This window comes from Etheostoma cragini, chromosome 11 (genome assembly GCF_013103735.1).
Source record: "Etheostoma cragini isolate CJK2018 chromosome 11, CSU_Ecrag_1.0, whole genome shotgun sequence".
Classification (NCBI taxonomy): Eukaryota; Metazoa; Chordata; class Actinopteri; order Perciformes; family Percidae; genus Etheostoma; species Etheostoma cragini.
Window position 1 is genome coordinate 24,544,231 of NC_048417.1, and position 24,795 is coordinate 24,569,025.

The 24,795-nt window shown below is 41.8% G+C and overlaps 1 protein-coding gene across 2 annotated transcripts in view; it reads right to left on the minus strand.

Moving 5' to 3' along the window:
- rubcnl (rubicon like autophagy enhancer) overlaps positions 1-24,795 on the minus strand; it is a 42,838-nt gene that overhangs the window by 16,259 nt on the left and 1,784 nt on the right. For both annotated transcript variants that reach the window (XM_034885155.1, XM_034885154.1), the window contains exons 2-8: positions 23,146-23,257; positions 19,829-20,201; positions 16,171-16,397; positions 4,648-4,745; positions 2,370-2,661; positions 1,072-1,117; positions 868-973 (exon numbers count right to left, since the gene is read on the minus strand). In XM_034885155.1, coding sequence (XP_034741046.1) covers positions 868-973; positions 1,072-1,117; positions 2,370-2,661; positions 4,648-4,745; positions 16,171-16,397; positions 19,829-20,201; positions 23,146-23,257 — 1,254 coding nt within the window. The remainder of the gene's footprint in view (positions 1-867; positions 974-1,071; positions 1,118-2,369; positions 2,662-4,647; positions 4,746-16,170; positions 16,398-19,828; positions 20,202-23,145; positions 23,258-24,795) is intronic.

Here is a 24,795-nt window from a genome sequence, read left to right on the forward strand (position 1 = left end):
TCTCCTTTAGCGTCATGTAACACGCGCATGGTCGTCTCCTTCAGCGTACAGCCACTGTCCAAACGTCCGTATTTTACGCTTTTGGAGTGACAATGGATTGTTTAAGATTACATTTGTTCTTAAGAACGTTTGGTGAATGAGGCCCATTATTCTTAGCATGCTTACAGTAAGGTCACCCCTGCAGTTCCATTTATAACTACTAACTATAACATTTTTTGCATGAGCAAAGGCTGACAGGACGTTTTTAGAGGTATGCCCTTTCATGAACTGAACTGTTGGAGAAACGGCCATTTCAAGGTTTTTTGGGAAGGATTCTTAAATATGGCAATGTAAAGAAAAGCTGGGGAAGTTAAGGAGAAAACACAAAACTTTCACCTTGAAACAGGTGTTCATGTCCTGGAAAAGTTAAGGAGAAAACACAAGACTTCAACCAGGGAATAGGTGTTCATGTCCTGAAGAAGTTAAGGAGAAAACACAAGACTTTCACAGAGGAAAAGGGTGATTCTGTCCGGGGAGTGTTTTACCCCAAACCACAATTATGTTCTAATCTCAACTAGTAATTTGTGTGTCTAAACTGAACAGTTATAAGCCAAACCCCTTATCCCCTAACCCCCTAAGCCAAACCCCTAACCCCTAACCCCTAACAAGCGTGACACTTACTTTTGTCAGATAAACTTAATTGTAACATCCTCTGAAATGCTCTGTACCTGGCACACAGTCAAATTGTCTGTTCAGACTACAGAACTTAACATTATGAGACCATCATGTGACCCGCCAGCGGTCGCTATCATTTCGCAGGATATCATACGAGGTTGTCCCTGAGAACGTTTTTATGGACGATTTCTGGTCTCTGTGATGTGTTCTCACCTCCTGCAGGCAGCTACGGAGGCTTTTCCTTCCACGGCGAGGCTCATGGGAGGGAAGCCAGCTCCTCCTGAAGTCCAGCACAAGCTGCTGCGCCAGACACTCTGCGCTGAATTGTGGGAAACCACACATTGACTCACAGAATCTGAACTAAAAGGTGTAGTTTTGGACGTGCACACACTCAGTAATTTGTGTTTTTTTTCTTACTTTGTGAGAAAATATGTTGGTGTCAGTGTTGTGTCGACTACATAGTCTGAAAAGAAGAGACAGAATATTCAGGCATGTTGAAGATTACATATTGTTAGTTTGCAAGGTAACAAGTAACTAGAGTTATCAAATAAACGTTGTGAATTTTAAAGAATTATCTAGGAGAAAATGGAATTGAAGTACTGATGTACAATGCTTAGTTACTTTACACAACTGGCAAAAATGCGACGGTAGCTACGTTTCTATCCACCTTCTTTATGCAGATGAGGATCCTAATATAAATCAGCATAAATTATTTCAGGAAGACCTAACTCTTAATCAATGTTTCCTTCCAAAATTGAATCAGCTGTTGGAGACATTCACCTTCCTGCTAAACCAATCAGAATCGTACACGAATTTCAAGGGCCAATAACAGAGTCACAACCCTGCTTTAAATCTGTTTCCCCCTTTGCTATTCAGCTGTGATTGCGTGCGAAGAGTGCAACCCTCAACCCCCCTTCCACCTCCAGTCATCTACTCCAGCTGACCGGTCCGGAGCCTCCTTCGGTCTGGTCTTTGGGCTCCTTCGTTGCCACAACCTGTGTCTAGACTCCAACGGGGGATTATGTTGTTTCTCTACCAATATTTACAAACTATTGGTTTAATGATGGAGTCTAAACTCCAAGGACTTTGTACATTTTATTATGCTGTACAAAAAACTTTTTTGCACATCTGCAAACATGTCTCTCCTGAGGAAATGTTGTTTTTCCATTAAGGGTACCTGCTCAACTCGGCCGCGGTACCTCGTCCTCCTTTTTTTTGTAATGGAAAACCAAAAAAGGCGTTCCACTATGTGGTGGAAAACGCCATAAATAAAATGCATCAACTTCACCAAACTGTCCTATGATGTCGGTTGTTCATTCTTACCGTCTAATACATTTGTCAAACTCAAGGCTCGCCAACAAAATTGCAAATTTTGATCGGGCACCTCATGTCAATTTAGTTTCAACTGTAATTACGCCAAGCATAATTTGACCGATTTGCTGACTTTAAGACTCAGGAAGTCTCCCAGAAGTAGATAGTTTTGATAATCTGAAAAACAGGTTGCTGTAAAAATGTAATTGTTTTGCTTGATTGGCTAAACTCTACTGTATGATGGCTAAGGAACCTTTTTAGGGCTTTATGTCAACCAAATGGTGAGTGAAAAAGCTATATATAGAAAGCGATAAAAGAACGTCAATAAACTATACATGACTTTTGATGTGATTCTTATTTTCCATATTCTGTTATTTCTAAATGTGCAGTGTAAATCATTTCACCTTCAAACCCACTGTCACTGGAGAGAACAGAGAAAGTCTTAGGCAAGTGGTCAGCTTCCTCTTCATCCTGCTTGCGTCGGTGAGTGTGTGTGTTTCCGTTTGATGTCTCAGTGTTGTCTTGTGCAGGATCGCCTGAACTGCAGCTCTGCGTGTGTCTGTGTTTGTCCTCCGCCGCGCTCTTCTGTCTGTCTGTGCACGTGTTGCAGTGTGTCTGCCCCTCATGGTTCAGACTCCACTTCGCAGCTTCCAGCACCTCCAGCACCATGTCCACCACAACAAAATGAGCATTCTCCTGCACACACAGCCATTGTCATATCAACATACGGACACTGTGTTATCCAGAGTCGGAGGTGCCAAGCAGTTATTCTGTACACACTAATTATTACATTAATCATAATTAATTGTTTCACCAACAACACTATTAATCAGAATGTTCATTTTGACTCAATCCATAGGTAAGCTAGTTGCTGGGCGCTAAGTATTGCTAAACCCACAGACTGAGCTAGCCTGTTGTTTGAATCCTGTGTGTTAAAAAGGCCCAGATAAACTAGCTTTTTAACAATGCGTACACGTAGACAAGCAGCGGTGCAAAATGCTTTGTTTACACATCCCAGCGTACTTTTACACATCTCCCCCCTAAATAATTAAATATGCAAAAGATGTGTCCCCCCTGCCCCACTATATAGGCTAATTCATACTGCTATTCTACAACGGGCATCTACGCAGTTTAGCCCTTTCCACTGTCTCGATGATCACTTTATGCTTACGGCCATGAACTGGTGTTAATTAACCCCTAACTTTTTTCAATATTGTACCCCCTTTGAATTACTTTAAGCCAAGTACAAAAACATTTTAATGCAACATTTCAAATGACTAGAATCCATCACTTAATTCCTTCAATATTAAAGTATAATTATTTTAGGAATTATGCATGACGTGTTTTTAATTAGCATTTTGGCAAAGCTACCCCTATGGGTACACGTGCCCCCATTTGAGAAACACTGCTCTAAAGGAACGCAGGATACGTGTGGCATCCATCTTACGTATGCAGAACACAAACGCAAGTACATCTGGGCCTGAACATGGACTTGAATGTTGCGGTTTATGAGGCTTATCCCATCTTTGGTCACATACAGGATATGATGATTAGCTGGCACACAGTTGCACCGGCAACCATCTGGGTGATGCACGGCAGCCTTACGACGCCAGACGCTTACCACACATCAGTTTGGGAGATAGGGAGGGGAACTCGTTTTTAAGGGTGGGGGAAGTTGGAGTACCCGGCATCAAACAAAAGTAGAGTTGATAAAAAAAGATGGAGGTTTGGGTTCTAAATAGCTCAAAAGGTGTTTTTAGCCCGTAATGTCGCTGTGACCGTTGACTTCAAGGCACCTAACCCTAACCTTAACCCTGACCCTAATCATTGCCTAATCCTAGTGCCTTCTGGGCATTGCTGCCTGGAAGGCAACATTGGGGACTTAAAACACCAAACGCCGTTCAAATCAGACGTGACTGAAGGTTATCTCGTGACCCAGAACGTGACGAACTGTAGCTCTGACATGAACCCGGGTCTCCTGGGTGAAAGCCCTGTGTTTGTTTGACCCACCCCCCCAACCTTCCTCCTTACCAGGACATTTGGCACGCTTATACTTCCTCACCTTACTTCTCGCTTTGCTCCCTTCATAATGACTACAACCACTAGCGGGCGCCACCACTAGAAAACTAAATATAGGTCAGAATGACGCAACTTATTTGGGCGTTTTTTGGGTTCTAAAGATCTGTTGATTAAATTAAGTAATCAATGAGTCAACAAAATCATATGAGTGTTAATCAACTAAGTCGTAAATTCCACAGAATGCAGAACGGCTGCAGATCGGCTCCATGCTCCGCCGTCTGTCAACACCCAACAGGTCTGGATTTGTTGCGGAACCGCTGCGGCCATGACTTACACCTGAAGTCTCAAGGACCCACAAGATCTCGTAGACCCACAAAACCAACAACAGGTTGTTTCATTCCAGAGGAGTAGAGAGGGTACAACTTTGTGCTGTTTTCAAGGTGTAGTGCAGGGAGATATGATCCTCCGTGAGCATGGTGTATTTTATTTTGAAAATTGACCAGCTGTTTTGTTTTGTGGAAGTTTACACATTGACTTTAATGGGAACCAAATTACTTCAACGCCATCCTGGAGCAGATCCGCAGCCGTTCCACATCCTGTGGAATTTGGGGGTTAGAGTTAATTTAGTCAGGGACAGATAAGTAATAAAAAGTGTAACTGTACCTTTTCCAGCTCACAACTGCTCTTAAAGATGTCTGCAGAGAATTTCCAGATATCACCGCTCCCTCTTTCTTTGCTGGGTTGTGTTGAGGTAGACACGCCTGGCAAAACAAGAAATTAAACATTAAAGAAATTAACAGTCATTTAAAGAAAGGCAACGTCAAAAAGAAAGGTCTTCAGCCTTGATTTAAAAGAACTGAGAGTAGCAACGGATCTGCAGGTTACTGGGAGTTTATTCCAGATATGAGGAGCATAGAAACTGAATGCTGCTTCCTCCTGTTTAGTTCTCACTCTGGGGACAGAAAGCAGACCTGTCCCAGATGACCTGAGAGGTCTTGGTGGTTCATGGTGTAGTAGCATATCAGAAATGTAGCCGTCTCAGTGCTGTGGTATGGTCGGAAACCCGACGGAAAGGTATCCAAACTGTTGTTTAGTGACAAGAAATGGGTGAGTTGTTGAAAATCCGCTTATTCAATGATTTTACTTAAAAACGGAAGCTTTGATATTGGCCTATAGCTGCTCATTAGTGATGTGTCTAGATTGTTCTTGAGTGGCTTGATTACTTCCTTTTTCAGGGCCTGTGGAAAGATTCCTGAAAGAAGAGACTTGTTCATAATCTGTAGAAGATCAGAAGCCAAACAATTCGAGACATTTTTGAAAACACCCATTGGTAGAATATCAAGGCAACAGGAGGAGGATTTCAGATGTTGTTTACTGTCCTCCAGGTGTTTATGGTTGATTGTATGAAATTCTGTCATATTGGAAGTAGTTTTGCTTGAACACTGTGACAAATTGTAATGTATGGAATTGTTGTTGTGATCTGTGCCGCTGTCTTGGCCAGGACTCCCTTGAAAAAGAGATTAGTAATCTCAATGGGATTTTCCTGGTTAAATAAAGGTTAAATAAAAAAAATAAAAAATAAAAACACATATCCTGTACTTGATATGGAGGCTCTGACTGTTGGTCTAATCTTGTTGGCCTTGGTAAATTAAAAGTTCAGACGCTACTGGTACTGGAGGGTTTGTTAACCTATCAACAGTAGCAAACAAAGCACGTGAATTATTATTGTTTTTAGGGATAATATCAGAGAATGAAGATCGCCTTGCGTTCCTCAGTTCCAAATTGTAAATGCGAAGTCTCTCTTTACAGGTGTTATAATGGACCAGAAGATTTGTTTTTTGCCACCTTTGTTCAGCTTTCCTACACTCTTTTTTTTCTAGTCTCTCCAGTAGGACATTTCTCCAGGAGATCTTTCTTACCAGATACAACTTTGACCTTAGTGGGAGCAATGGCATCAATAACATTTGCAATTTTACACTTCTGGTTTGGGTCATGCGGAGATAAGTCGCAGGCTAGGAGAGCTCCCTCCATCCATCCATCCATCCATCTTCATCCGCTTATCCGGTACTGGGTCACGGGGGCAGCAGCTCCAGTAGGGGACCCCAAACTCCCCTTTCCCGAGCCACATCAACCAGCTCCGACTGGGGGATCCCGAGGCGTTCCCAGGCCAGGTTGGAGATATAATCTCTCCACCTAGTCCTGGGTCTTCCCCGAGGCCTCCTCCCAGCTGGACGTGCCTGGAACACCTCCCTAGGGAGGCGCCCAGGAGGCATCCTTACCAGATGCCTGAACCACCTCAACTGGGTCCTTTCGACGCGAAGGAGCAGCGGCTCTACTCCGAGCTCCTCTGGGATGACTGAGCTTCTCACCCTATCTCTAAGGGAGACGCCAGCCACCCTCCTGAGGAAACCCATTTCGGCCGCTTGTACCCTGGAGAGCTCCCTGCTTAACTTTTAGATATTAACCTTTGACAACGCCACTTAAGACATTTTGCCTGCCAAAATTAGACTTGTGTCGCCAAAGCTACTACTACGCCGAGAAAAGACATACCACACGCAAAATGAGCAAGAACAAGCCGTTGACAACTCAACCAACGACCCGTATTAGCGTTACTAGCAAAGTCGCTACAGGGCTGCCAACTTTTCCCAAAACCGTGGGGTGAGATTTGGGAGGGCCAACCCATATTTTTCTGTGTACAAAGCAATTTCTTTGGGTCTTTATCCTTCAGGGTTTAAATTGGGATTTGTTATATGTGGGGGGGATGGGGCTCTCCCCAGGGGGGTCTGGTGGTATGTCCCCCCAGGAAAAAAATGGAAAAATAAAACATTAAATGGCACTTTCTGGAGAGTTTTTTTGCAAAAAAATGGAGAAATCAAGTCTTACATGATATTTGCAAAACTGTAGGGTTAAGAGCATTTGCATTGTTGTAGTATCAACAGGTATTAAGGCATTTAGCATTTACATTATTTACATTAATAACTTTTTATGATATAAGAACTGACCCAATGTGCCAAACATAATGAGCCACATGAAGAGACAGTAGCATATGTCAGCAACAGCTTAGAAGATTTGGGTCTGTGGTGAACCGGTCCGGGGGTCCCTGCCTTGTTTAGGGACCAGGGACCCAAAGTTAAATTACTGTTGATGGATTAACTAAGACCAAGAATAAGAACCATTGAATTACATGGATTCTTATCCTTTAACCTTTGTGTAAAGGTTCAGTAATGTTTGGCCATCATCCTCTGTGCCCCACTTACTGTATTTACTTTTTGGGAAAATAAAGACTATTTGTTCAGTTTATAAAACATCGAATTAATTATTTACAGTTTCATTTAGAGATGCACCGAGGTTAGAGAAGCACAATAGTGGCCCAACGTTGCAGTAAAGTATATATAGTATAGTATATATAGCTTTTATATATAGTATAGTATAGCTCAGATGTGTTTCATCAGATTTTTGCTCATATTTACAACTTTGTGCACATTCAAAATATAACTCCTCCCATCTCTGTTGTCCAGATTTGGAAAGTTGTAATATAGTCTGCTGTGCATGTTATTGCTCCGCTGATATGGTGGATCTCATTCAGACCGTCTGACAGACACAGAGGCCTATTTGGGTCTCGATAGCGTGAGATATCGCGGGTGTGGAGTTTGAGCGTGTGAAACCAATCAAAAGCGTGTGTCTCACGGCCAATGGGTGAGAGTTGGCAGCCCTGCGCTAGCATGGCTGCAGCTAGCTCCGATCCGTGCCGAGGGGGTTTCTATGAGCCAACTTGTAGCCGAGCTGGATAAACAATGGTCGTCACTCAAAGAGGATATCTCTGCTCGTATCCAAGAATCGGTTGCTTCACTTCATTCCTCGGTGAATGCACTCACAGAAACGGTTACTGGCTTCCAGGCGCGATGACACGCAACCGAGTGCCTTGACGGGGAGAATTTTGCTGCGCTGCACACAGCGGAGAAGAAAATCAAAGAGCTGGAAGAACAAACCGGCACTCTGCTTGACCGGGTAGAAGACCTGGAAAACCGCTCTCGAAGGGCTAACCTCCGAAAATTAAACGTCCCAGAAGACAGCGAAATAGGCCAATCTACGGTAAAATTTGTGTCCGAGATGCTTATGGAAGTGATAGGGGAAGGCTTCTTTGAAAAGCCCCCCGACCGGGAGCAGCACACCGCTCTCTCGGCCAAAAGCCACAAGAGGGTCGGCCTCCCCGTCCCTTGGGGATCTGCCTCACCGTTTTGCGATGGGCCCGCACTCATGATATGGAGTTCAAGGGATCCAAACTTAGGATCTATCCGAAATTGTTGGCAGGTCTGGCGAGGAAACGTGCTGCTTTTAAGAACATCAAACAGCTGCTGTATGAAAAGAACGTACGGTTTAGTTTGCTATACCCTTCACGCCTTTGAGTTCAATTTGAAAACCAAACGCTCATCTTCTCCTCACCAGAGGAGGCCCAGGAGTTTTATGATCGGCGGGTTGCGACACATAAGTAGCCCAGGCTACTACTCCTGAGGACTGTCCTGAACTGTCGTCTTCATGCCGCCAGGACACTGCAGGTCAAATGACAAATGACAATGTATCTGAAGCATTGGTGAACTACCTGTTGTGGAATGTGAAGTTACAGTTGGTATGCTTTCTCTCTTTTTACGTTCACTTTCGGATGCACTCAGGTTATTGTTTCAGTGCTACAAGTTCACTTCTATATGTTCTGTTGGATGCGGCAATATACCATTTTGAAATAATCTAATTGTTGTTTATTATCGGCTAGCAACTCAAGTCGTCTTGTTAACTGTGTGCGTTTATATGCCGGTGTTACGTTTGGGAAAAGCCTAATATATTGAGATAGCAAGAAGGACTACTGGAAGTCTAATTCACGCTAAAGCTGCGGTCCGTCGTAGTTCAGAGGATGAACCTAGAGTGTTTCATTAGTTGTATAATAGGGATGGGTTGCCAGGTAATGTGCCTTTTTTTTTTTTTCTTGTTTTTTAACAGTGTCAAGCTCATGGCCTTTTATGACACTTTATGGCGTGCTCTGCCACCCATATGGTTCAATAGACAACTTTTAGGAAATGAGTTTCACAGTAAGTAGAAATGTGGCAGGGGGATCTGCAGTGCGTTTTACTAGCCGGAATGTTAGAGGTATGAATTGACCAGTGAAAATGCCCAGGATATTCTCACATCTGAAAAGACTCCACACCGAAATTGCATTTTTACAGGAAACACACCTCCGTGTTCAAGACCATATTTTGCTTAGTAAGGCTTGGGTAGGAAAGGTGTATCACTCAAATTTTGGCAGCAGAGCCAAGGGCACGGCAATAATAATTCATAAAAAGGTATTATTCACTCCCTCAGAAATTCAGATCCCCAAGGGCGGTATATCATAGTAACAGGTAGTCTGTTTCACTCCCTGGTGGCCTTAGTGTGCATTTATGCCCCCAACTGGGATGATTGTTGACTTTTTCAAGAAAATAATGACCTTGTTGCCCGATTTGAACACACATCGCCTAATATTTGGTGGAGATATGAACTATGTGATGGATCCAGGTTTGGACCGCTGAAATCAGAAAACCGCAATCATATCAATGATGTCCAGAGCGCTCTCTAGCCTCATGTCTCATATAGGTTGTATAGACCCTTGGAGGTTTCTGTATCCTTCAAGAAGAGAATTTTCTTATTTCTCGCATGTGCACCAGTCCTACTCTAGGATAGATTACTTTTTTATCGACAAACACCTTCTCCCTTCAATAAAATCTGTAGAGTAGTCTGCCATTGTCGAATCGGATCACGCACCCCTCATACTTGATATCTCCATCGCGCTTAACTATCCGGCGAGGTCTGCTTGGAGGTTGAACACAACTTTACTTTCTGATACCAACTTTTGCCAGTACGTATCACAATCAATAGACGATTTCCTTTTATTTAATCAGACGGACTCTATAACACCATCCGTACTATGGGAAACATTAAAAGTGGTACTAAGGGGACAAATAATATTTTTTACCGAAACAATTACCGAATTTAATTTATTTAATTTATTACCGAAATAAAAACAGGAGGCGGACACAGGAGAAACTAGTCGAATCCATTTTGAAAATTGATCATCAATATTCAAAGACTCCAACGCCCAAGCTATACAAAGAAAAATTGAACGTTAAAGCACAATATGATCTACTGTCTACGGAAAAGATAGAGAGAAATTTGTTAAGGTTGCATTTTTCTACGAACATGGGGAAAAGGCAGGGCGCCTTCTTGCCCATCAGTTGAAGGGTAAATCTGCATCCAGACTTATTCCTACTATCAGAAAGGCGCCTCAAGAAGTGACAATGCACCCCCAAGAAATCAACAGCACCTTAAAGAAATTTTACTCAGCTCTATACAAAACAGATTTCCCCCACCATGTCTCTGATATGACGGAATTTTTAGAAAACTGGGACACTCCAACAATTACACAAGTCCAAAGAGAGAGCCTAGAAAGACCTCTAAATAAACAGGAAGTAGAAAATTCAATTAAAGACATAAAGAGCGGTAAGACTCCTGGGGCAGACAGCTATCCAATTGAGTTTTATAAAAGGTTTTCCTCGCAGCTCACGCCTCTGCTTCTCAACATGTTTAACCTCTCCCACGGAGCCTCACAGAGGCACTTATCACAGTTTTATTAAAGCCAGGCAAAGATGCGATGGACTGCAGCTCTTATAGGCCTATATCTTTGCTGAATGCAGATGTTAAAATTCTTTCTGAAGCCCTGGCCGTTAGAATAAGTTCTGTCATACCAGACATAATTTCAAATGATCAGACAGGTTTCATTTAAGGGCGCCATTCATTTGTCAACGTCCGTAGACTTTTAAATGTGGTTCACTCTCCAACGTCTGGAGTTGCTCCAGAAGTGGTAGTATCCCTTGACGCAGAGAAGGCTTTTGACAGGGTTGAATGGGGCTATCTCTTCCCCGTGTTGGACAAGTTCGGGCTCGGTCCAAAATTTGTCTCCTGGGTCCGGCTATTATACTCGTCCCCAAAGGCTGCAGTAGTCACTAATAATTTGTGTTTGCAATATTTTTCACTGTCCAGAGGGATGCGTCAGGGTTGCCCTCTCAGCCCGTTGCTGTTCGTCCTAGCGATAGAACCCCTGTCAATAAAGCTTCAAAATACACAGTCCTTACACTGTATTATTAGGATGGGAGTGGAATATAACGTCTCTTTGTATGCTAATGATTTTTTAATTTATGTAACGGATCCATTGTCCTCTACACCTATAATTTTGAAAACTCAGGAGGTCTTTGGTAGTTTTTCAGGGTATAAAATTAATTTCTCAAAAAGCATATGTTTCCCTATTAATGAGGCGCTTCAAATAGAAAATACAGACTTGCCCTTTCATATTACAAAGTCAGGATTTAAGTATCTAGGAATCCATGTCACCCGCTCTTTCTCTGGTTTGCTAGATGCAAATTTCACTCCAATACTTGGGAGACTAATGGAGCACCATTTATTTATCTTTAGCTGGAAGAGTTAACTGTGTTAAAATGAACTTGTTGCCTCGGTTTCTATATTAGTTTCAAAACCTTACGGTCTTCCTTCCAAAGTATTTTTTTCAAGCAACAGAAAAGTTACTTTCAAGCTTTCTATGGGGAGGTAAAACTTCAAGGTTGCGTAAAAAATTTCTTGAAAGACCAAGACAGAGGGGTCGGCTCGCCCTCCCAAATTTAATGATTTACTATTAGGCTGCAAACGTACAAAAAGTTGTTTACTGGTTTTGACATCCTGAGGCAGACTGGTGTAGTCCAGAGGCCAAGTTTTGTAAACTGGCATCACTTGCTGCATTGATTACGCCAAGACTCCCTCTCTCCCCGACACGTTTCACTTCCAGTCTGGTGGTAAGCGCAACACTTAAGATTTGGATACAATTTAGGCAAACATTTAATTTCTCAGATCTTTTGATACTCAGCCCTGTCTGTAAAAACCATCTATTTCCAGCTGCTACAATGGACGACATTTTCAAACAGTGGGATAATATGGGCCTTACTACTTGTAAAGATTTTTTCACAAATAGAGTTTTCCTCAGTTTCGCGGACTTGGTCAGTAAATTCAACATCACCAAGTCCAGTTTTTTCAGATATCTTCAAGTTCGTCATTTCCTCCAAACCCATGTCTTATCATTCCCTCAATTGCCTGGACACTCTGGTCTGGAGGATATACTGCAGATCCCTCTGACCTCAAGGGGCCAAATCTCTGCCCTATACAATTCAATCATGTCACTTTATAGTGTATCCATGGACCCTACAAAAGCAAAATGGGAAGAAGAATTAGGGACAAATATATCAGATGCTGTTTGGGACACGGCTCTAAACAGGGTGAATGGAACCTCTTCCTGCGCTCGTTTGAATTTGATTCAATTTAAAGTCCTTCACCGTATGCACTACAGTAAGGTTAGGCTGGCCAAAATATACTCCGACAGGGATGACATCTGTGACAGGTGCAGAACAGACAGGGCAGATCTACTCCACATGTTTTGGTCATGTTCCAGGTTAAGAAAGTTTTGGACATCAATTTTTAAGATCTTAAATGAAGCCTTCTGTTTAAATCTACAACCTAGCCCTACATTGGCTGTGTTTTGGGTGCAGAGCGATGATATTGTCATGTCCAGCCTTTCTGATATTATGATGTTTCTAACATTAGAAAAAATCAAATTCTCCCTCAGAGGGACATCAAGAAAATTTTACTTGGGACCCTTGTATTGTATATTTGTTTACTTTGTATATACTTTAAAAAAAAAAAAGTATATACACTGAGACTATATACTGAGACTATCAGGTCCAGAGTGTGTCCCTTATTGTTCGGGGGCTCTGTCACAATGCTGAGTCAGTCCACAGTTCTCAAAAACAAAACACAGTTCTTTGGTCGCCCTGTCCTGGGGGTTGTCAACGTGAATGTTAAAATCACCCACAATGATTACACAATCAGAGTTAATGCAGATTTTAGACGGCAGTTCAGTGAAGTCATCAATGAAAGTTGCACAATATTTAGGTGGCCTGTAGATATTTAGAAATATCGCTTGTGGGGAAGACCTTAACTTAAGAGCCACATATTCAAAAGAAGCAAAATTTCCATAACATATTTGCATACAGTGGAACAAGTCATTAAACAAAATGGCAACACCACCTCCTTTCTTATTCACTCTATTCTGGCTCATAAAACTGAAGTTAGGGGGAGCTGACTTGATGAGAACAGCATTGCTGTTATTATGGTCTAACCAGGTTTCAGTTAAAAACATAAAATCTAGATTGTGATTAATAAAAAAATCATTGATTAAAAATGATTTTCCTGCAAAAGACCTGAGGCTAGTGTTAGTGTTTTTTTGTGACAGGCTGTGACTGACGAAGAATAGATGCTAAATTTGCTAAGTTTGCAGTTAAGTGCTTATTCGCCATTCTTTTTCTTTTACCTATCCCAACATATATTGAGGAAGAATTGAATACACAGGGCCCGGGCTTGTCTTGGAAAGAGTCATGAGTGTCACTAGGCCTGCAGCCTGGACCCGGCACAGAAAGTAGAGTAGATTAGAGATGAACAGCTTTAAATGTAAATGAAAATGTGCTGTATTTATATAGCGCTTTTCCAGTCTTAACAACTGCTCAAAGCGCTTTTACATCTACAGGGAACATTCACCATTCACACACATTCATACACTGTGGCCAGGGCTGCCGTACAAGTTGCCACCTGCTCATCAGATAAACATTCACACACATTCACACTCCGATGCGCAGCACCGGGGGCAAATCGGGGTTCAGTGTCTTGCCCAAGGACACTTCGACAACGACTGCAGCGGCGGGGATCGAACCACCAACCTTCCGATTGACAGGCAACCGCTCTACCACTGAGCCACAGCCGCCCCCTTTACTCCTGGCTTGTTAAGGAAAAGTCCATCTGCTTTAAATAGATGTCTGCGATCCCAAAAAAATTTTAAATTCTCAATGAACTGCAGAGAATGGACGGTACATTCAGTTAGCAGAGACAGGAGCAAGAAGCAAAGCGTCTGCACTGTAAGAAGCAGGAAGCAAGGGGACTGTGATGTTCTTTAGGTGGGCCAACACCAGTCTTTCAATGAACCTCATGACTACAGATGTCAGGGTGACAGGCCTGTAGTCATTTAGTCCAGAGATGGAGGTTTTTTTGGGGACTGGGTTGATTGTGAAGCGTTTAAAGGAAGGGGGGAACTTCAGATCACTCCAGAGATCTGTAGAAGATCCGAGTGAAGATGGGGGCCAGCTGGTCTGCACAGACTTTTAGGCAGGATGGTGACACACCGTCTGGGCCAGGAGCCTTTCTGGTCTTCTGTTTCTGGAAGAGCTGGCACACATCCACTTCACAGATTGTGAGTGCAGGTGACGGGTTAGAGGGGGGGAGGTGACAGCGTACAGGGGGGGAAGGTGACTGACTGAAGTGTGAGTTGGTGAGATGGTGTGGGGGAGGGGTGTGACTGTGGTCTTTTCAAACCTACAGTAAAAGCTTTTCAGCTCCACAGCCAGTTGTTGAGAACCAGCAGTGTTGGGGGATGGTCTCCTGTAATTTGTAAGTGTCTGCATGCCTCTCCACACTGACCGAGGATCGCTGTTTGTAAAGCTGTTTTCCAGCTTATTAGCATAGTTCCTCTTAGTTGCTTTGATCTCTTTGGTCAATGTGTTCCTGGCCTGGTTATACAGGACTCTGTCCACACTTCTGAAGGCCTCCTCTTTTGACTGACGGAGCTGCCTGAGTCTTGCTGTGAACCAGGATTTTTGGTTGCTGTATGTGCAGAAGGTTTTAGTCGGCACACATATGTCCTCACAAAAGCTGATGTAAGTCACAGCGTCAGTTAGTTTGTCCAGATCAGTGGCTGCAGCCTCAAAAAGACTCCAATAAATACAGTCAAAGCAGGCCTGTAAATCCAGCTTTGACTCGCTGGTCCATCTTTTCACCCTCTTTACAAGAGGTTTAACTTATTTTAGTTTATGCTTGTATGTCGGGACAAGATGAACCAGAAAGTGATCAGAGAGTCCCAAGGCTGCATGTAGGACAGAGCAATAGGCGTCCTTTAATGTAGTATAGCGGTCCAGTATATTAGTGACCCTGGCGGGACACTTAATATGCTGTCTATACTTTGGAAGTTTGTGGCTGAGGTTTGCTCTGTTGAAGTCCCCAAGAACAATGAGAAGGGAGTCAGGATGTTTTTCTCCACATTACTTAACTGGTCTGCCAGGTGCAGTAACGCTTCACTAACACAGGCCTGAGGTGGGATGTAAACGGCGACCAGAATGAACGAAGAAAACTCGGTTAATAAAATGGTTTGCAGTTTATGAATAGTGACTCTAAGTAGGGTTTTTCCAGCACTGTGACATCTGTACACCAACCTTCGTTTATGTAGAGACAGAGTCCGCCTCCCTTTGTTTTCCCCGTGAGCTCCAGTACGCGATCCGCCCGGTAAAGATTGGATCCCGGGAGGAGAAGTGCGGTGTCCGGGATGCGCGGAGTGAGCCAGGATGGTACGTAGGTGCCTAACTTCCTGTAATTGGTCTGAAAGTCAGAACCATCCAAAAGGTTTTCATACTGCAGACGAGCGTTTGGTCCGGACCTAGACCACCTCTTTTGACGGACCATAATTTGGTGATTTGATCCGGACCGTGGTCTTAGGCACCTTTCTTACTTGCAATTTTGGTTCTGACCAAACTGAAAAGACCAAAAGTCTGTACCAAATGAGGTAGATTGATTGGTTTCTGACAATCAACCGGATCAACATCCGATCATAACCAGATGTGGTAAGGTTGGAAAGGTATAAACGTACATTTACTGTTGAGTAAAGTCACTGGACTTCTATCTATTTCTACTTCCAATCGGAGGCAAACTTTGCACTTTATAATCCACTACATGTATCTGACTTTTGGAGTCAACGGTGCATTTGCTGATTATGAGATTATACACCAAACCTTAGTATATGAATTTGGAGATTTGTACCACCATACACAGACAAATATCTCTCCAATCCAATGAAAGTAAAAGCTTTTCATTGTACAAGTGAGTGTAGAAGAATAATTCTTTTTCAGTAGGGAGTGTTCCCTGTTTGTAGGGAGAGGGGGGATTCTGGCTAAACACAGAGACCTCTGGGAAACAGCAGGTGTACACAGCCACTAAAGATACACCTGTAATGATTTAATCTACCTGATGAGTGGGGGGCATCAGAGCCGTGGCCCTGCTGTCCACTGAAGGGAAGTTGGAGCCAATTGGGATGTGTTGAGGTGGAGACACAGCGCGGCTTCTTGTCCGCCCAAGGGGACGGCTGTTGACAGGGGTCCGGTTTGGGTCCCACATCCTGTGCACCGGTGTCTGCCGGGTACCCACACCAATCAAGAGACAGCGAACCAGAAGCAGGAGACCGGGAGTAGGAGCTACAGTATAAAAAGTTATGTTTCAATTCAGTCAGATTTGTCCTATCTGTCTTGGGAATAAACCGACAACCCCACACACTCGGTTCTCTAAACCCTTAGGTCAGAAAGTGTTTGTGTGGAAATATAACTAATTGTTTGAGGTGACAATAATATTCCTTTAACACTGAAGCAGCAGCTGTTCATCAACGAAAACTTTCTTGTGCTCTCCTTTTTTATATTTAGTTGCATGCAGTGTGCTCATACAGTAAGTTTTCACGTCCATGCTAAAGTTGATTAAAAGGAGAAATAAAAAAAATTATTTTGGAAATTGATCTTAATGCCTTTATTAAAGTATACTTAGAGATTGGCACGGGGAACTTTCCATAAGATCATCTCTCAATGTAAATCTAACCAGCTATTAAGCTAACTGAAATAACACCATGTCTATCTCTAGGTATGGTGAAGGGTATGGGATGATGTGTGTGTGTGGGGGAAGGGCTAATTCCAAAGGACAAAGGAAACTTTATCAGGATGCATAGTATCCTGATCCATGAAATAACTGGCCTTTAATAATAAAAATCTCCTTACCTCAATGGTACTTTAACACAGGGGGGTGTATGCTTATGCCCATGAAGGTAAATATGGTGCAAATGTGAGAGCGTGTAGATGCGATGTGAGCACTTGTAGAATATGATTTAAGAGCTTGTGAAAACAATCTGTACTCAAATTTTTTAATTTTTTCACTTCATTCACTTTTCCAGTACAACTACAAGTCTGCGATTACAACCTCTTGAATCTGTCGCTTTTTGTACCTGTGGACTTAGTCTGTGTAGCTCTGAGCCAACAGGACGGGGGAACAGCAGGGTTTCTATCGCCAGATGAGGGACAACTCTGTACGGCTTATTTATGTAGCATGAAAGCTAGCGTTAGCTAACTAGCAGCCAGCCTGCTTCTAAATACTATAAATACCTTTTTAATTAACTCAACATCCAGCTCCAGGTCCTGCAGCCGCATCTACGCGTTCTCACCTTTGCCCCCTGTATTTTAACAGGGGGCAAACAGGGGTGTATACTTATGCCCACTGTATTTTAAGGAAGAACATTTATTTATTTATGATACATTATTCATTCACAAAGGAAATTGGTGTCCTTAAAGGTTGGATTTTCCTGCATATTTTGAATTAATGCATTAAGATCAATATCCAAAAGATGTTTTTTTAATTCCTCTTTTTAGTCAACTTTAGCGTGTATGTAAACTTGTGAGCAGAACTGAAACAACAACAATGATTACTGCCTTATAATTTTCTGTTTCAATTCCTGTTTCCTCTCAGCCTGGAGACTACCACAAAACTTTCAGAAAATCAGGTGTCAAAGACTGAAAGTCATGTACAGTAAACGGTGAACGTGTAAATACCCTAATGGTGTTGACCAGTGGTGTCAAACTCAACACGACTGTAGCGTTTGACATGCTTTTATTAAGAGGAAAAGTCAAATATTTTGACTGTATTATTGCATGTCTCACATAGCTTTCTTACGGACTGTTTGGTCCAAATACAGCCATAAAAGAGTCATAGAAAAAGCGTTAAAAACAGCGCAAGTCTCGACCTACAATCCATTCTCAGTGCGGTTTCCAGTGTTATTTAGCACTTTCACAGCTTTGGGGATGAAGGATTTCTTAAAGATGTTTCTATTTGCAGTTGGTACTCTGAAGCGCCTTCTTGAGGGTAGGAGTTCAAATTCACGATGTAATAGATGGGAGGGGTCACTACTAATTTTCTTGGCTTCGTTCGTAATGTGAAATTTCGTCGTAAATACTGCTTAAGTGATTTTGTGGCTTCCCTATAATTCTTCAGGCCATGTTCATTATTCTTTGCAGTTTGTTCCTGCTTTGAATGGTTAGGTTACCATACCACTAACCTGGAAATTCTGCCCCAAGTCAAAAAGGATTAAGGGTCTGGCATCGAGTAATTGAAATTGCCCATCTTGAAGCGTGCATCTGAAAATCTCATTGCACGCAATTGGATAACCCTACGACTAATCACAAAAACACGCGGGGTGACTCATCCAGAGCCCCATCAAGTTGTTGTCAACTGTTCAGCTAGACTCTGGCCCGCATACATCAGATACGTCAATGCGATTGGTGCAGCTCGGCTACAAGGGCATATTTAATGTGTAGCATTACTCGATGCCAGAGTAACTTGCTGAGCAAATGCAAATTGTGCTCTCGTAAGAATTTCCAGGGCATGATCACATGATCATGTTAAAAGACGTTTCCCACTAAGCTTTTATATGCAGTCCCGACTTTGCCTGGTGCTTCCAAAACCAAAAGTCTGTTTCCCTCTGCCATCATAGCATAACTTAAGCTACGATAGTTGACATTAACGATAGCTAACTTCAGCACTTGTACCTTTATCACTTCACTTAACTTCCTGACCGGTCATGCCATTTCATCGGTATTAGTATCAATGACAATGACATCCGTAGTTGTTGCTATGGTTCTGTTTTCCGGTATCCAGTATGTTGTACTTTTGGTGGTATCGTTATTGACTACTAGATTTTTGGTGACATAAGCTGTGTTCCCTATCACAGTAATAGTGCACTATATTGTGTGTTTGCCATTATGCACTTTAGAGTCAAATATGCATAATGCCCTGCTAATTTGAGCGTGCATACAATGTACCCTACACTTTACTCCCCTATAGAAAAGAAGAAGCAGAAGTCACCGCAATAATCATGGTTGCAGCTGTTGCCGTAGTCCTGCTATGTCCTGCAGTGCCCTGCTACGTCCTCTTGTGCCCTGTAATGCCGCGCAGTGCCTTGCTACGCCATGAAATACTACAAACTACTATTTCTAGTCACTGTTCCATTATCTTTTACTGTGACTGTTATTGCCACTGCCACTGCCAAAAGCGTGTCTGTCCCAGGTTTCTTCCTAAACAGAGTTTTTCCTCGCCACTAACGTACTGTTGCTCTTGAGGGAACTATTAGAATTGTTGGGTCCTTGTAAATTATAGAGCGGTCTAGACCTACTCTATCTGTAAATTATAGAGTGGTCTAGACCTGCACTATCTGTAAATTGAAGAGTGATCTAGACTTACTCTATCTGTGAATTATAGAGTGGTTCTAGATCTACTCTATCTGTAAATTAAAGAGTAATCTAGACCTACTCTATCTGTAAATTATAGAGTGGTCTAGACCTACTCTATCTGTAAATTATAGAGTGGTCTAAACCTGCTCTAGTTTTAAATTATAGAGTTGTCTAGACCTACTCTATCTATAAATTATTGAGTCGTCTAGACCTATCTATCTGTAAAGTGTCTCAAGTTAACCCTTGTTATTAATTGATACTATACTTTAAACTGAATTGGATTTAAAACTGAAAAGGAAAAATTGAGCGGGTTTTCATTTCTATGTACAATGGAACAGTTTCAAACACACCTAGTGTACAGTTACCTTGATGGGTCAGAGGTGTCGGTGCACACGCCGTGCCAGGAGATGGGCATGTGGCGTCTGGAGATGACCGGACTGCTTCTAGGAAGCAGGAAGCTTCTGCTCCCCGGATGCAGAAGAGACGAGTCCTCTTTGTTTCCCCGTCCTCCCCCATCATCACCATCATCTTCAGCGTGACATTTGGAGGCGTTGTTGGTCCGAGGCTTGGACCGGGAGCAACAGGAGCGTTGATGCGTCCTCTTTGTTTTCGTTGGCTGTGAGCGTTGGTGGGGGAGGGCTGCGTTTGGTTCTCCTCCACTGGTTTCTGGTGGGGACAGAAGGAGAAGCGGGACCGGTCCTGAACCAGCCTGCTGATTGTTTCGCTGTGAAGATTCCTCTGGAGCAGATTACAGGGAGATAGAAAACACTGTACAACCTTTTACCATAAATCTAAGGTAACACACTGTTCATTTACAGTAAGCGTGTTGTTTTACTCTGCACGGTATTTAACTGTAATGAAGACTCACAGTTTATATATTACTTTCCGCATTTCCTTTTAATTTCCCAAGATGTATTGGTATTGACAGTAAATACCCAGGAGGTAAGCACACTTCCTATGGGGAGATTTTGATGCTAAGAAGCCTTCACCTTCCGTTAGCATCCCATTGACTTCCATTAATTTTGGCGCCCCTTTGACAGTGAATAACTTTACATTTGAAGCGTTTAAAGACTCTATTTGTCCGTTGATTATTTCTAAAGAAACATGACAATGTATAAAAGGCTACATTACGTTGTAGCTCACATTATGACTCCGTAGCAGAAGATTTTATAAAAATAGACTAACGGTTGTGTCATAACCACGCAACTTACTGTCACATAGTAGAGGAATTACCGTATAGTGAGGAGAAGCTCGCAAGCAATTAGAGGGACGAGGACACAAACAGTAAAGGGAGAAGGCCTTAGACAATCCATGAAAGCATTGTAACAAAATGTTTCAGCATAATGGATTGAAAATACTTTGGTATGTGGCAAGTGAACTCATATGAAGTAACATTTATCCACTAACAACTAGGATATTTTTAGAAAAGTATATGTAGTTAAATAATGAAATAGGGGTAACAAGGTATACCTATATTCGTGGAGGATGGGGACATTTTACAGGCTATGGACAGCTTCTAATCACTTTCTCTTGGCACAGTTTACAGAAGACTTACAACTTCCAGACAGGTTGCTCACGTCACATCTACGTCTTCAAGCTCAGTTGGAGGCTGCGCAGTAATGCTCAGCCATAACCGGAAAAGAGCTTCTAATAGACTTCACTAGTCTCTGTCAAAGTCTATGAGTTTGCTGTGTCCATTTCTCATACTGTCTTTTGTAAATACCTGTAATCTGTAAAATTCACATTCAATAGTGCTATAATATCATTACTTTCAACCAAAATGCATTGCCGTTTACAGTGATTAACCCTCATGTTGTCCTTGGGTCAAACTGACCCGTTTTCCTATATCAGTGTTCTTATTAATTACCCAAAACAACATGATTGATTCCACCCAGCGCTCTTTAGCAAGTACAAATCTCTACTTTCATTAATTGTGGGGTGTCTAATTAAATTTTATAGCATTTGAAAAAAAAAATTTAAATGGTTTTGAACTAGTATCGACTAAAAGTTGACACATCCCAGTCTGTGATTATCCATCAACATCCATTCCTTTAATTTTAGTTGAATTCCTAATTTCTGCTGTTATAACGCAAACATTAGGTATAAATTCCTATAAATGAGGTTTATTAACCATAAAGTCCAAAAATAACTGTAAATCTAAAGTTAATACATTGGTGTTACGTAGGAAAAAAGCATCAAAAGTGTTGGAAAAGAGACAAAAACATCCAAAAAGTTAAAAACATTGATATTAAATTTAGATATTCAACTTTGACGGGAAGACAACACAAGGGTTAAAATAGTAAGAAACTGTTTGATTTTAGCTGTAAATTTACATCAAAGGCTCACAGTGCACATATGTATTTCTGGTTCTCCCATTACACATTTAATCAAATTTAAAGACCTTTTTTTTCTCTTTTCTCAAGTCCCTTCTTTACCTCCTTTTACTGCTTTTTCATCCATTGGGAATTTCATTCCTTCTCCCTTGGCATTTAAAACAGCGGTACCTAGACTGTGGAAGGATTTATTTTTAAGTATATTTTTACATGGCTGCTAACGATGCATCTTTTTAGTCAGACATCAGATTATCCATGTAGTGGATTGCTTTACTGTGTATTTTTTTGTGATTATTTTTACATATTTTTTATACATTCAGAAATTAACAGATAGAAATAACTACAAACAATGCTGACACATGGAACCCGTTCAGAAATTAACACATACCAGGGCCAAAAAAACTGAAACCAGAGCCCCAAAAAACACAAAGAGGAAAGCTGGGAGGAGGGAGACAAAACAACATAACACATGCAGAAACAGATACATTATACACACACACACAGACAAGATACAAGACAATGGACCAATCACATTCAGGTTGAGGTACAGCACAAGGCTAGATTCCGGACATGTGTATATCTATGTTCCTTGCTTTTGAGATGTATTGTGACTTATTTTGATTCAATTGTTGGGTATCAATGGATATTAATATTGAGCTGGGAAGCACGTTGTGATTCTAAATACAGGCTGTGTGCATGTCACTGGGTTTTAAAGTGACCATTTTCTGCTCATTTTCAGGTTTATAACTGTATTTTGAGGTTGTACCAGAATAGGTTTCCATGGTTTCATTTTCAAAAAACGCCATATTTTTGTTGCTCTGCACATTGCTGCAGATCCTGTTTTCACCCTGTGTTTTTAGGTCTTTAGGTCTCTGTTTAATTACAGACTGAGATATCTCACTAGTTTTAACTACAGAGTGAGACATCTCACTAGTTTTAGCTACAGAGTGAGACATCTCACTAGTTTTAGCTACAGAATGAGACATCTCCCTAGTTTTACCAAAGAGTGGGACATCTCACTAGTTTTAACCACAGAGTGGGAAATCTCACTAGTTTTAGCTACAGAGTGAGACATCTCACTAGTTTTAGCTACAGCGTGAGACATGTCACTAGTTTTAGCTACAGCGTGAGACATGTCACTAGTTTTAGCTACAGAGTGAGACATCACACTTCTACATTATCTTTGTTGGGAGCTGCACATGCTCAGTAGCGAGGTAAGACCCCATAAGATAACTCTTTCTCATAATAACTCTAATAATATGGGCCCTTTAATACTTTTACAGTATTTATAAATAACCTCTTATAAAAATAATCTTCGCTTCTACAACATGGGAGTTTAAAGATCTTACCTGCTGCTGTGAGAGGTGTAGTTTCAGGTGTTGGTGACTCTGCAGAGTCTACACACCAGCTGATATATCTGGATCTGTGCAGACATGAAGACAGGCCCTCGCAGCTTCCCATCTGCAGCGTTGGAAGAAGTATTCCGATCCTTTACTTAAGTCACAGTACAAATACCACACTGTAAACATACTCTGTGGCATGAAAAGACGAGTCTCAAGTAAAGTACAATTATCTCAACATGTTGTACTTAAGTAAAGTACTTGAGAAAATGTATTTAGTTGCATTACACCCCTGCCCATGGGCACAGAAGAGCAGAGACAAATGTTTCCCAATTAACTTCCTGGTGCAACAATGTTTCCTGGAAGATTAAATAACAGCAACCAGCAGTGGCAGAGAGTATAGATGTCACTGACTCAAAGAACGAAACAAAACAATATCTTCAGGCATCCATCAGTTCTGACCATAACTTTTGGGATGGAGATAAGGGTGCTATGTAGCTTCTTCGGGCCGGGCCCCGTGGCAAACTCGGCCGCCAGGTGCTCGCTGACAAGCCCTCCGTCTGAGCCTGGCTCCAGACGGGGCCCCCAGGCCTCCTTGCTAAACAAACAAACTTGCAAACTAACTTGCCAAACAGCTCCAGACAACACAGCCCTCTGGTTCATAGGGACACACAAACCTCTCCACCACAATAAGTTGATGGTTCCTGGGGTGTTTTTTTGGTTTTGAGGTGTCTTATTCAATTTTATAGCATTTGAAAAACAAGTTGAAGTGGTTTTAAAATAGTATTGACTAAAAGTTGATATATCCCATTCTGTGATTAAACCATTAACATACAATCTTTTAATTTTAATCTAAATAATTCCTAATTTCTGCTTTTCTAACTCAAGCATTTGGTATAATTTCCTATAAATGATGTTTATTGAGCATAAATTCCCAAAAATAAATGTAAAACAAAATTTAATAAGTTACTGTTACGTAGTGTTGAAAACGTCAAAAAAACAAACAACAACAAACAAACATTGAAAAAAGCATCAACAAAAGTGCTGAAAAAAGGGACAGAAAATGTAAGAAAAAGTTTAAAAACATCAATAAAAAGCTTCAACAAAAGTGTTAAAGTGTTGACTTTCAATGACTAGAGGGTTAAACAATAGAGACGCGGCTCAACGAGCCTTCAACAAAACTGACAAAATAACATCAGATGAAATCAATCAACAGATCAACTGTTGGATGGATTACAGTGAGATTAGATATGCACAACCCCCCCCCCCCCCCCCCCCCCCCCCCCCCCCCCACCAGTCAACAACCTCTGACTGCAATTTTCATTTGTTATCCAGCTACTCCTTTGCCAATATTTTACATAATCCCTTTCTTATCATTCATTGGACCTTCGCCCTCTAGGTCCTCTGAATGCACTGTTTCTCAAGCCATTTGATAATAAAATGCCTAAAGATCTGTACCTGTGCTGTGTAAAATCACAGGTTAGATCCTTTTTTAATCTGCGATGTGTCATTCCTGAAGGCATGAACAAAGTCAAGATGGATTTTCTTGCCGTGTACGATATCCCGCAATTCTCATGTTATGTAGTGATATTACGAGAATCCAGTTGCCGTGCAAGGTAACCTGACGGAGGTGGCATTAAAAGATACTGTGGACACACC